This window comes from Thalassophryne amazonica, chromosome 20, assembly GCF_902500255.1.
Source record: "Thalassophryne amazonica chromosome 20, fThaAma1.1, whole genome shotgun sequence".
NCBI classification, from domain to species: Eukaryota; Metazoa; Chordata; class Actinopteri; order Batrachoidiformes; family Batrachoididae; genus Thalassophryne; species Thalassophryne amazonica.
In genome coordinates, this window is record NC_047122.1 from 34,656,773 (window position 1) to 34,671,409 (window position 14,637).

Sequence of the window (14,637 nt, forward strand, 5' to 3'; positions counted from 1 at the left end):
TGCTTATCTATCACTCAGGAGAAAGAGGAAATGGCAGACGTCCTCTGGGGATAGGACAGCAGTGGGAGTAAAAAAATATTTAAAAAAAAAGAGAAAGAAGGAGAGGGATGGGTAGCTGGACTGGTCAAGGAAGAAAAAACACTCTGCTGTCACATTAACTGATATGTGCTTGTCTATCTTGTGAACGCTGATACCAGTCTGTGGTCAGACCGAAGATGAGAACTGTCACCATCACGTCTGGTTATGAAACAAAAGGAGGGGGTGGAAAAAGGGTAGCAGTGGGAGGACAAAAGGGCAGAGAGGAAAGATAAATGGACTGCATTTATATAGCGTTTTTGTTCCATCTGCATCAGACGCTCAAACCCCTTTAAAATAATGCCTCACATTCACCCCGATGTGAGAGTGCTGCAAACAAGGTACTCACTACACACCGGGAGCAACTACGAGATTAGGGACCTTGCCCAAGGGCCCTTAGTCATTTCCAGGCAGGCTTGGGATTTGAACCGAGGATCCTTTGGTCTCAAGCCCAACGCTTAAACTACTAGACCATCACCTCCCCTAAAGATCAACAAGAAGGTTATAATGTAGAAGCAACAGAAATAGTGTGTTTGTGCTCAGAAGAGTCACATCAGGCCTGGGAACATGTGCTAGTGGTATTTACCACTGTAACTCTGGATGGCAACTACCCAAGCAATCATCTATCCCACCTCCAAAGAGTAGGCATCTGTCCTGTCATAGGCAGGTGATACGTGGGCGTCGCATTGGTCTTGTCCCGTTGCTGAGGTCCTCAACACTAAGGCACCTGACCAAAATGTTACAGCGGAGTTCTCTCAAGATGCAAGTGATACTTCCCAAAGCCTCCCCAAGTATCCAGTTGACTGGCGTATAATCACCCACCCTGTATCCAAGAATCCTCTGAAAAGATGAAGAACCACAGGTACCCTAGCCAGCTGTCTCCTTACCTCACTGGTTAGCATCTAAAGCCTGATTTATGCTACTCTGTCTCCGCAGCTCCATAGCCATGCGGAGCCCTCTACTAAGTTGGCATATGACAAGTTTTACAACATGGAATCGAAAACTACAAAGATGCTTGAATGACCAGAAATTCATGGAGGGAAACTGTACATAATGGTGGTTTGTAGGTCGATGATTGTTTAAAGATGTGGAGGTTATTGAGGGCCAAACTGGTCCAGAAAAAGGAAAAAAAATGACCAGCAGTAGCGGTGATGCAGGTGGAAAGAAAGCTCCTGCCTTCATCTTCACGTCGCGCCCCCTACTATTCCGGTGGTAAATTGTCACAACACCCAATAACACGATGGAGAACTTCGAAAGAGTCACGTCCACTTCCACATGATTGCGTGGCCAGAGTTACAGACTTGCAGAAGCATATAGCAGGCTCACATCTTACAACCATAAAGTAAGAGTAAGCACCAGGACCCATCAGACTTTGATGTTTGCTCTCCTACAAAGGTATCAGCATCACAAAACACCTCTACCCCAGTGATGTCATTTATGTTAGCTACATATATGTTCATTACCTACCTGGAATTTATCCTTCTCCGTCATGTTAGTTATAGGCTAACCTGGCCTACATGTTGCTGCAGCCACAAGCCTCGAGCTCTCTTTTGCCAGGAATATTCCACCATTATATCCTTTCACTAAGGTACTTATATCATGTCTCTATATAAATTTCAACACGCTTTACTTTTTCTGTCCGCCCCCCCCCCCCCCTTAATATTATTATATTTCTGGAAATACTGTAGGAGTGGGGTACAATTAGTTATACCTAACAGCTAACATTAGCTTATCTAGCTGGCTTTAGCACCATTTATCATAGCTTACAAATAATTGGTTCTTTTCTGTTTGATAACCCACATTAATTCATACTTTTGTCCACATTTTTTTATATGTATTTGTTAATTACCGTTATTGTAGGTTTAACTACACTACTATACTTTATACACTAATTACCGTTTTTGTTTATCTTGTTAAGCCCCGTTTACACATAGACGGTAAGAGCTCCCGGAAGCATCCCGGAAGAGTTTTTGGGCCGTCTTAAGGATCAAACGGCGTTGTTAACGCCGGCACTAGGGGGCGTGGCTTAGTTCCGGCTTTACCTGGAATCGGCGAAAAAAATTATTCAACATGTCAAATAATTCCGGGAGCGCTCCCGGAGCATTTGCGTGACGACGGAGACACGCGAACAACAGCGTTTGATACTTTTTAATCGCCGTTTCATCCTGCCCCTTCCTGTAGTGCCGCAGTTTACACCGCCGTAATTGGAGGCCGGTGTTGTATGCCGAATCAACGGCATGTGAAACGGTGATAGAGCCCACATCGGCGTCCTCAAGGGCGTTTTAATCGGTGAGAGAGGCAGACAAAACGGTGGCGCTAGCGGACAGTACGCCGTTCTAAACGCCACCTCCAGGTTATTAACAGCGTTCCAAACAGCCGATAGGCAACGGTCAGTATAAAAACGCTAGCGCGCTGCATGCAGGCCTCTCACTCACGGGCCAAGCTCCAGTTATGCCTCCTAAAAGAAAATTGGCAGCGGGCAAGGACTTACCAAGAGGTCTGGTTCAGAAGCAGAGAGGAGGTGGAGACGGAGCAACACGTTGAGGAGATGGAAAGGAAAGGAGAAGAAAGGCTGAGGATGATCTCCCTCCCCCTGCAGTGACAGAGGCATATTTCCTGCTGCTTCAGCCTATTATACTCTGGGGGCGGTGCCTATATGCAAACGTTCCTGGAGTAACGCAGGATTTGCCTGGATAAAACCAGCGGTACACAGGGCATTATCGGCAGCAGCAGAACATCGCCGTTCTCACGCGCGTCTTAACCTGCGATTGTAAAGGATAGAACTGGGTATTAACCCCGTTGCCTGACGTGTGCCGGATTTGCTACAGCGTCAAAACGGATTTAGCGGCGTTTTATCCGCGTATTTGCGGCTAGTACGGCGGTCAAAACGCCGGTGTGAAAGCAAAGCTCCTTCGTGTTGAAGCCTCACAGGGACATGTTGTGACATGCTCACCTCTTCCACAATTTCTCGGATAGTCACAACTGAAAAGCCACTGAAAGCCGTCTGAATCTTCCGAATGGTGGAAGAGGTGGGCATCATTTTTCGGAGTCCAGCATGTCCTGTGAGACTTCAACGCGGTGGCGCTTTGCTCCGTCAGCAGCTTCATGCCAAAGCCATCGGCATGAATTTCGCTGCAACTCTTTTCATGGCCAAATCTTCTGTCACAGTGGAATATGCCGAAAAAGTGCTGATGTCCACCTCTTCCGCAATTTTCTCGGATAGTCACACGACGGTCCCACATCACCACAGCGTTCACTTTGGAAATGATCTGGTCATTTCAGCGTGTTGATGGCTGACTGGAGTGTGGCTCGCTCTCCACTGTTGTGGCCGTCTTTAAACCGGTTGTACCGCTCCTTAATCTGTGTGATGCCCATAGGATCGTCACCGAAAGCCGTCTGAATCATCCGAATGTTTCCACCTGGCTGTCGCCCAGTTTCTGGCAAAATTTGATGCAGTCGCGCTGCTCCAGTTGTTCCGTCTTTTTCCTTGGAATGAAAAAAATGCCGAGCGCACGACACACACCTCACACAAAGGCTGCTTACCAGGAAATGACGCAATCGACAGGCGTGAAAAATTCACGCATGCGCACGAAGGTTCAAGGTTGGCTCATACAAGCACACGTGATTCAAATCCATCAGGTTTTTGAAAAAAATAAAAAAAATCAGATAGTTTTCTAACAGACCTCGTATGTGTTCTTTTTAAAGATATATAACTATAACATATATAACATATTATAACATAATAATATAACATTAACATATAGCACCTTAGTTCTTAGGTTTCCATTTGATAGCATATGATGCTTTTTATTTTCCTGTAGTATGCTAGCAGAGTTACTTTAGATAGATACCAATACACCATTACATCATAGCTTCTGTTTCTATAATAAAATACCAGATTTATAGCTTAGCCTACTAACTATAATTTAATTTTACTACTAGTCTGCATACTAAATTACCTATACTACAATCTTCTCCTGTATTAATATTTAGGTTTAATACCTACTCTGTATATTATAGTACCATATTTATTGTATATGTTGTTTATTATAATATAATATTTAAATATAGTTATATATATGATGTCTTATTTTTCTTATGTCTTATTATTTATTATTATACATACTTTTTTCTTGAGCCGCTTGGGTGGGTAGGGAGAGTTCCCATGGGATAAAAAAACTTTTCAACCTACCATCCCTGGTTCTCAAGACCAGGCAACCTAAGTGGCTCTACTCTACTCTTTTCTACTCTTGTATTTTACTCTTCCTTTTTAGATATACCTTAGTATACTAGCATAGTTCCACCTTAGAATTGGAATATATAAGATATACCTTACTGAATTTTCATGGCTCCACAACGTCTCCCAGGTGTCTCTTGATCGAAACGTCGAGGCATGGATGGGAATGCAGAGAGACAAGCGATGGCTATACAAATTTGATACTTTCACCATACACGGATACACCTCTGATGGTCAGATCCAGGCAGTCAGTGAAAGCAATGAATCTTATGGTGCATTTACACATAGGAAAGACATGTTACAAATGTCATATTTGCATCATTCTTGGCACATTCCTGACAGTCTTAACGTGACAACGCATCTGAATAGGTTTCTTATTAGTGCGTGTTATTTGTGAATTTCGTGTAGCATGTTTTTGGCTGTCAAAAAAAAAAATCTTCCACGAAGGTCACGCACCACCCTCATTTCACCTCATGTTGTGGAGGTCGCAACTGAGCGTGTTGATCCATCTTGATTAGTGGGTGATCCTTAATAGCGCATGACAGCGTTCTTCTCTGATGTGCACACAATTAAACCCTGCTGCACCACAAAAAGTTTCATTGCTGCAGTATGCTGAAGAAGGACAGTGACGCCAAGTCGGCTTAAAGTCTCATTCCAATACTCCTCAGCGCGCTGCTGGAGGTGTTCCACCTGCTGCATGTGCCTGATGTTTGGGGGAAAACGAGCGAGATGAGAGCCGCGTGAAGCCACACACATCTGGCTCGCTCCATCTCCTCCTCTTCTCTGCGCCACTCCATGGCACAGAGCCCAACTCAGCATGCAGTCACAAAGTTCTTCTGTTGTGGATTTTGAGGAGCAAACTGGAGCGATCTGAATTGCAGTCCTGGCATATATTCGGGGTTTTCAGGCGTTTTCAATATATTCTGAAAAAGTGAGTGAGGTTTTATGAAATGCCGCCATTTACGCAAAGGGAACATTTAGTTAATTTATGACTAAACTGAAGGCAGTCTGGCTCCACATGAGGCGACATAAAAAACAATAACAAAACATTTAGCACACTGTACAGTAAATTCATCTCAACATGAACGATAAGAGATTCAACCCAGTTTCTAAACATTTAATGAAAAAGAAAGTTTACATTATACTTGTCTCACAGCGTTGAAGTAGCTGACAGCAGCTCTCATACACCTTACATATCAGAGTGACTGTATGTAAAATCTAAACTCGTACCGAACCATGACGTCTAACCACAAATATGAACTGAACAGTGACTTCTGTGTACGGAGCCAGACTACCCAGGAGAGTGCAGTACCATAAATTTAAAGATAATCTCTCTTCGTAACTCAGAGAATATAAACCTTAGAAGTTGTAGATCACAGTTCTGGGTGGAAAAAGAGAGATCAACAATTTAGGCAAGTGCCTGAAAATAAAGAGGGACTTGAATTTAATTTACGAGTTCATTTTGCATGTTCTAAAAGCACATGCTTGATTTAGACACAAGCCCTCAAAAATTCATTTTATGATGTCAGAAATGATGTGGGAGTATTTCTAATGCCCTTCTCCCCTGAAGCCCAACTATGTTTAGATTTATTCAGCTCAGTCATGCAAACAAGTGAGATATTGACAACGTGCCCTAAACAGTAAATGAGGCTGGTCTGTTAACAGCCAGTGCTGAGTATTTTGGAGTCCCCTCTGTATTTAAAAATTGCAGCCAAACCTCAGCCTATCATGCAGCAGTTAAAGGCTCGACTTGAACACAGATCTATCACTGAGTCAGCTGGTTGAAAGTCTGCTCTGGCATTTCCTTGCGCATTATTTTGTAAACTTTGCTTGGTTTTGCATGTTCCAGAAGGGGAGGTGATGGTCTAGTGGTTAAAGCGTTGGGCTTCAGACCAGAGGATCCTCAGTTCAAATCCGAGCCTGACTGGAAAATCACTAACGGCCCGTGGGCAAGGTCCTTAATCCCCTAGTTGCTCCCGGGTGTGTAGTGAGTACCTTGCATGGCAGCACCCTCACATTGGGGTGAATGTGAGACCATTATTTGTAAAGCGTTTTGAGCGTCTGATGCAGATGGAAAAGCGCTACATAAATGCATTCCAATTACCATTTATAGAAGAAAGGCTTCAAACTGGGTGGCTAAAACAAAATACTCGCAACAGGTATAGTGTCATTTCGCTTTTGGGCTTTGTGGAAATATTAAAGTTCTTATGAGTCCTCTATGGATGCAAAGGGCAATTACTCAATCCTGGAGTTTAAAGTCCACTCAATCAGTCAATAAAACCCTGGTACACAAAGTCCAGAATAAACATAGATGGCTTCCGCAATTTTGACAAACTTTCTACAAGCTCCGCCTTTAAGTATCCTTTCGGGGCAGCACTATATTGGCTTCAGTTCACAATCCAGATCTCGGCCACGTACCTGAGATGGCAACGCTTGGTGGTTATGCTGGCAAACATTGAAGTGTTTTTTGGAGGAGGAGATGGAGACAGGCAGATGTGTGGCTTCATGCGGCTCTCGTCTCACTCGTTTTCCTAAACATCAGGTGCAGCAGCACACCTGCAGGAGCTCGCTGAGGAGCACTGGAACAAAACTTTTAGCCGACTTGATGTCATTGTCCTTCAGCATACTGCAGCAATGAAACTGAATGTGGTGCAGCAGGGTTCAATTGTGCGCACATCAGAGAAAAACGCGGTCACGCTCTATTAAGGATTACCACTAATCAAGATGGATCAACATGCTCAGTTGCGACCTCCACGACATTAGGCGAAACGAGGTGGTTCATGACATTCGTGGAAGATTTTTTTGACAGCCAAAAACATGCTCCACGAAAATCACGAATATCACACACCAACATGCGCTATTAAGAAACCTATTCAGATGCGTTAAGTCACGTTAAGAATGTCAGGAATGTGCCAAGAATGACGCAAATATGACATTCGTAACGCGTCTTGCCTAGGTGTAAACGCACCATAAGTCCCTTCGGCTGCTCCCTTTTTTGCACTCGGGGTCACCACAGCAGATCCAAGGTGGATCTGCATGTTGATTTGGCACAAGTTTTACACCGGATGCCCTTCCTGACACAACTCCGCCTTGCATGGAGAAATGCGACAGGGGTGGGATTTGAACTGGGAGCCTTATGCAGGGAAACCAAGCGCACTAATCACTTGGCCACCACCCCTGCATTTAATGAGAAAAAATTAGACTTCATATACAAATGCTCAGTGCTGAGAATCCTATGACTTGAGCAACACCCAAGGGGATGCCCACATACGAGGGTAGGCTGAAAAGTTCTAAGGCTCACCAAGAAGGAGAAATGCCATTTCAATAAAACTTGGCATGCATTAAGTTCAACTCTTCTGATGACTAACTGTTATTTTCTTCCAGGTTGTGAGGTAGTTTGTGGTTCATAAGCCAAGTTTGAAAGTTCGTGGTAGAGGGAAACGGCAAAAATGGACAAATCTGGCATCGCGATGTGATTAAGTACCTGCATAAGAAGGGGTTAAAGCCCAAGGACATTCATGCGGATCTGGTTGCTACATTATGGATGAAGCTCCCTCCATATCTACAGTGCAGAAGTGGGCAGCTAATTTTAAGAGGGCCAGAGACAGCCTTGAAGACGACCCAAGGTCTGGGCGGCCTGCAACAGCCACAACCCAGAAAAACATTGACCTTGTTCATGAAATGGTGATGGACGACAAACGAGCGAATGATTAATCAGCTAGAGATGCTGTGGGAATATCCGTGAGAGAATTGAACACATTCTGCATGAAGAACTTGGAATGTCAAAGGTGTCAGCCTCAGTGGGTGCCACGTCTTCTGACGCCTGATCAGAAACACACCAGGCTAGTCATGTCGAAGGCAACTTGGTGCAATTTTGAAGAGGATTCCAGCCAATTACATGGAACTTTTTCTTACCCAGGATGAGTGTTGGGTTCACCACTTTGAACCAGAGACAAAAGAACAATCAATGCAGTGGAAACACCCAAGGTCACCACCTCCAAAGAAGGCCAAGGTCGTTTCGTCTGCAGGGAAGGTCATGGGTTTCAGTTTTCTGGGATGCCAAGGGCATCGTGTTCGTGGACTATCTTGAAAAGGGACAAACATAAATGGACAGTACTATTCTAACCTACTGAGAGACAGTTACACGAGGCTATCAAAAGAACTGACCAGGAAAACTGACGAAAGGGGTGCTGTTCCATCAAGCAAATGCCCCAGCCACAAGTCAATTGTTTAATTAAAGATAAACCAGTAGTTTAATATCTTTTGCCTTGTTTCCACTGTACCAAAAACTAGGGTTTACTGATTATTGGCCAGGCCAATTATCCTGCACGATATTCAGCATTTTTGCGGGTAGCGGATTGCCGATACAGATATGACCGCTTATTTTTGCAGCGATGGGTGTGTAACAACGCACTGGTCGCCAAATTCCGCCTTCAAATGTCAATTTTTTAAAAAGAGATCCCCAGTCAGCAACTTCAACATTCTGTGAGGACAGAATGCTGTGTATGGTAGCTCAGAGAGGAGCTTCAGATCACAGCTGAAAACAGCATCTCTCTCTACCTGAGTGAAAGAAATAAGTCCACCAAAATCCTTCATTAATAATCCACAGCTCCTCATGCACCTGTAGCTGCTGTTACATTTGGAAATTAACAGTTTACTTTATAATTTAAAGGCTTCTTGTTCCAAAAAACTCCATGTTTGCTCCAAGAGGTAAACAGCAAAGACCAGTGTTTCTTTGAAGCTGAGCAAGCAGAGAGGAGAGTGAGTGAGTGAATGAGTGAGTAAGAGAGGAGGCAGAGTTCACTCATTTTCACATGAAAACAAAAGTTAGTAGTGTGCATGGAACTGTTGGGGGAGATGATGGTATAGTGGTTTAAAGAGGCCTTTCACAGTGGCGTATTCGTAGAGCTGCTCATTGCAACGTTGTGTTTCATTTTAATAAGCCCCGAAATACGCGCATACTCAGCCTTTAACAGTGTTCGTTCATACTTGCAGCTGCGTGTGTTCGCGTTTTAATATGTGCACACAGTCGCGTGTGCCATGCCGCACTAGTTTCAGTACTATTTTCTGCCTCTGTGGAAGTGCGCTCTGTTCTCTACTGCATGGTGTGGTGCGGCTCAAAAACAGTCATTTAACATTATTATTAATTTATTTATTTTTGCAGCAAGTGCAAGTTTATTTTAGAGTCACAGCACTTTTCAGCTTTGATCAGGACTGATCGATCAGAGCGTTTGATGAGCGCACCGACATGCGGCGACGTGCGCGTTTATTTTAAAGAGTCACAGCTCTGACTAGACACACAGAGAGAGAGGGAGAGCGTGCGAGAAAGCGGTTTTATTTTAAGGAGACTCAGACTCCTCAAATAAAATCGCTCTCTCTCTCTCTCTGTGATGAATACGCTGTAATGAGCAGCTCTACGAATACGCCACTGTGAAAGCCCCCTAAGGCGTTGGGCTTGAGACCAGAAGATCCTTTGAAGATCCAGCCTGACTGGAAAATCACTAAGGGCCCCTATTGCTCCCGGTGTGTAGTGAGCACCTTGTATGGCAGCACCCTGACATCGGGGTGAATGTGAGGCATTATGTGAGGCATTATTAAAGTGCTTTGAGCGTCTGATGCAGATGGAAAAACACTAAATAAATGCAGTCCATTTACCATTTATACAAATGATCACATGATCATTTGTGTGATCAGCGGACTTCAGCGCTAAACGCTCGTTAAAGCAGCAGAGCAACTTAACGATCAGTCTTTCACACAGCCTCACTTTGTGAAACCAAAAAGTGTGAAAAAGTATGATTCACAACGTTTTCATCCAAGTTTTATCCTTTGAAGAGCAGGTTTGAAAATGAAATCAGTCCAGGTTCAAGACAATCACTGACAATAAGACGATACAAATTGCTTCACATTGGTGTCTTTACAGTAGATTACAAAACATTCCAAATCTTGAAGTACTTAAATTTATTCTGCTCCCTGATGTGTGTGAAGGGTCTATCATATTGAGCCCAATGGCCCCTGACTTCAGGCACTGAGGGGCCATTAGCCTATACCCCTCTTAAAATATGAATCGCTGCTTTCTGGTTTGGAGCAAAGGCCTTCCTACAGCACTACTTGATTTGTTAGACATCACAAGTTCAGCTTGTCAGTGCTGAAGGCTGCTGTTCCACAGACTGGAATAGAAGAAGATAGCAGTGTGCAGATTGGAGCTGTGTAGGCTATATTTAATCATTTGTCCAACTTCATAATAACAAACGAATTATTAACCTCGCTTGCTCCGTCTGTACAGGAAAATATCAGACCAAGGTGTTGACAACCAACAGACTGAGGTTTTGAATCAGACCTCAGTATCTGACCTCAATATCAGACCTCTGTCTTTTCTGCACCGTCAACAACTCTGTCTTATATTTTCCATACATACCGAGCAAGCAAGGTTACACACACACACACACACACACACACACACACACACCACACACACACACACACACACACACACACACACACACACACACACGACCTTCCAGTATCGCCTGAGTATGAAAGCTGGTGACGGTGTTGGGCTCCTAGTCAGACCTGTTCGAGGAACTTACTAACAGATAGCTGGTAAGCTTTCAATTTGTGTTTTTCCAATGCGGTTTACATATTTATGGAGTATGTTCATGTCTGACTTGGGTTTTCTAATTGTACTTTTAGCTTTTGGTTTGTAATGAAGTTTTCAATCTTGACTGTTCAGAGCTGTGTTTTCATCTTGTTGGTCTTCCGTTTGCGGTTATTCCTTCATTTTCTTTGTTCGCTTTTTGTTTTGTTTTATTTCGTGCCGTGAAAATTGTAAACAAAGTCACAAATCTGATATGCAATCCGGACCGAGTGTCATGGCAATGGTCTGATATGGGAAAATATCAGAGTGGAAATCAGCCAAACAGCGCGCGGGTACCGTCGTAGCCATATAACAATGTTATTTATAGCTCCTTCCACTTTTGTGTAAAGGTCATGTTGAAAGATTCTGTGAATTAAACATATACTCAAAACATTTAGAATAAAGTTTGTATTATGAGTGTGTGGCAGCACGGTGGTACAGCGGTTAGCACTGTTCCCTCCAGCAAGGTCTTTCTGTGTGGAGTTTGCATGTTCTCCCCGTGTTTGTGTGGGTTCTCTCTGGGTGCTCTGGCTTCCTCCCATATCTAAAGACATGCCGGTTAGGTCGATTGGAAACTTTAAATTGTCCAGGTCTTCCTTCTAAAAGAGATTCTTATCTCAATGGAACCAACTTGGTAAAACAAAGGATAAATTAAATTTAAAAAAAAAAGACTGTACTAAATGTGACACCTCTGACACTTTTTACTCCAGACAAATATTGGCCTCAAATATCAGTATTGGCCCCAGACCTTGTTAGAATCTGTATCAGTATCAGCCATTAAAAATCCCATATCGGGCGACCTCTACCAAAAATGTGTGGACAAGTACTCAATTGTGACCTCAAAGCCACGTTACGCAGCAACTATGATTTCTATGTATTGTCTACACCATTCCTAGTAAATCTGATGTTTAACAAATCAGTCATAGCCTCCTTTTCAGCTCTGCGGCCTAAGCTGAAAGGCATAAATTATACCTCAAATCTTGCATCACATAACTCCAACTCATTTTCAAAATTGGAACCACCTCCCACTGCAAAGTTGTTGCTCTTGCAAGCGTTAGAATCCACTGGCATAAAACAACTTTATGAGCTTGACATTTAAGCATTCAATTATGCCTTGCTTGTTAAAAAAAAAAAAATGCTGCCTGAAGCTAAATCTGAAGACTACTGCTAAGTAAAAGAATCACCAGCATTTAAAGCCTTAACAGCATCCTTTTGTGTGCAATGAGCATTATTCCCCCAATGTGCAACAGTTAACCATGTGATCAAACTTACTGTGCCACCAACAATCCTGCCCAAGGGGTACCAGGCTCGCTCATCAAACCAGTTGAGAAACTCATAGAAGCCATTTGTGGTAAGATGGTGTGTTGATCTGTAGTTGAACCTGAAGCAAAGAAAAGGGGAAACAAGAGTGCTGGCTAAGTGCAAGGCAAAAAATAACCACACACAAAGCAGGAACATCCATTTCCATTTATAGGCTACATCTTGCCATACATTTATAGATATTGACAGATGAAAACCCACTTAACTTTGGCAAAGAATGGACTATTTTATTTTCAGATATTCTGAAGGTGGACAGAATAGCTAAGCTGCAGAGATTTTGCCGTGCTATAATCGGAAAGAGAAAGACTCCATTCAATGTGCGAGTCTTTGTGCTGATGCCAACATCTCTCAAGTCAGCTCTGGGTAAAAAAAAAAAGGAAGAAAAAAAATCCGAAGACATTTTACAATACTATGACATTTTTCCCAACAAAGCTTTCTTATTCTTCGCATAATTTTTGCCAGCAACAAGTTGCATACTGTGGTGACAGAAACAAATGGGTCTTGTATTAGGAGGAGGTGAGGGAGTTGGGGGGAGGCAGAAAAACAAATGTGATATCACTACAAACAAGCTTTGATTCAAAATGTACTTGTGGCAAGTCAAGCAGGCTGAGAACCAGTCAGCGAGTAAGATGAAGTGATGAAATGTTTGGTATATTTTCCAGTGTCACCTTCTTCACCTGCACAGCTCATTAAATTTGGTTGCTTTATGGCATGTTCAGAGAAAAGCTTACCTCATGTTAAGACTGTTTGTGCATTAAAAAAAAAAAAAGACCTTGTCAAAAAGTAGACCTCTAAAGGATGACTGTGGTTTGGATGACACAAATAAAGAGAGATAACACAGAGGACAGCAAAAAAACAAACAAACAAAACAAACAAAAAAGAAACATATGGGCTGATTGAGGTCTGCTTCTGTCTGACCCAATGACCAGAACCTGATGGGAGCTTCATAGATCCTTCTGTTCATACATCAGCCATTCACCTAAATCCTCTGAGATCCTTCCAAGCCTGTAACATGTGAGATCTATGGGGAACTGTAAAATGGGAGCATGCAAAAGCCCTCTGGGAGCATCCAATGGATGAATGCTGGCGAATATTTCTATTATGACTGAACTGGCTTTTGATCGCTGACACGCCAGCTCTACTCTTCATAATATGGAAGTTGTCCACCAGACTCTATACGAGTATGATTGCTTAGCCGGAGTCTTTTTGTCTTTACATGTGCGACAACTCTGTTGTGCTTTGCTTTATTTATTATTTTGGTGTACGGCCAAAGCAGATGGACACCCCACTGAGTCTGGAGTCTTTGAGGTTTCTTCCTTAATCAAAAAATGCCTGAGGGCCATTTGCGCCAATGTGTTTGCTCAGTGGGTGGGGTAAAGTTAGAAACCTTGGGGTAACGTATGTTGTGATTTGGCATTGTATAAATAAATTGAATTGAACAGCTGAGTGGATAATCAGCTTTTTAACACACCAGAGAGGCAAGCTCATTCATATTTTATCAAGAATAACAATATCAGCCAACCGTCACATGGTCAGGCTCAACATGCTCAAAGTAACCTAATATTCTAATCCAATTACATTTGTTCCGCAAATCTGATTGGTGAAAAGTGAGATTTCAGACCATAAAATATTGAGTAGACGCTTGCAAATATTCAACTGTTTCACATTTGATGTATAACTCCGTGCGCTGACCGCATTGCTGCGCAGGTGTCAATAATGGCGCTCTCAGCTGAGAGCGACAGAAACTAGTGCAGCGACGACGATGCCGAAATGCGTGGATTTAATGGATTTAACTGGATTAATTGCTGGATTTACTGTGGATTTAACTCAATGCAACTGATCAGATGGAGAAATCTGTGGGTCTGCTCACAGAATTTCCAGTTTGGCATGAAAACGCTGTTGCTATGGTAAGCTTTGACGAGCCGACCACACCCTTTCAAAACGATTGTTGACCAAATTACTTACAGAAAAATAAACCGTGCAAACGATGGAATTGGATTACAATGGGAATAAATTGTCTGATGATTTGTGGACGTTCATGCTGGATTATGGTTGCAAATATCCATTTTACCGGTTATTTACTATCGCAAACTCAATTTGCGACCTTAAAATCCAGCATGAACATCCGCAAATCAGACACAACAGAGTTATTCCCTAATTGGGATTTTTTTTTCAAGTTGAAAAGCCATTAAGGTGTACAGCTCTATAAATACTACACAATTCTCCATTCACATTCAGAAATGAGAGACTGTTTTAACCATCATTTAATTCTAAAACAAGCTGCACAGGAACACTTCACATTTTGCCCGAGTATTGTTTCAAAGGGGACAGACTTCAACTGATCAAACTATAACATAGAATGCCAATAATG

At 42.8% G+C, this 14,637-nt stretch overlaps 1 protein-coding gene across 1 annotated transcript in view; it reads right to left on the bottom strand.

Annotated features, from left to right (window-relative positions):
* The window catches only part of LOC117501263 (dolichyl-diphosphooligosaccharide--protein glycosyltransferase subunit STT3B-like), a 124,723-nt gene that overhangs the window by 38,970 nt on the left and 71,116 nt on the right, over positions 1 to 14,637 (bottom strand). Inside the window, 1 exon segment of the mRNA XM_034160103.1 lies at positions 12,219 to 12,327. Within this exon segment, the coding sequence (XP_034015994.1) occupies positions 12,219 to 12,327 (109 nt within the window).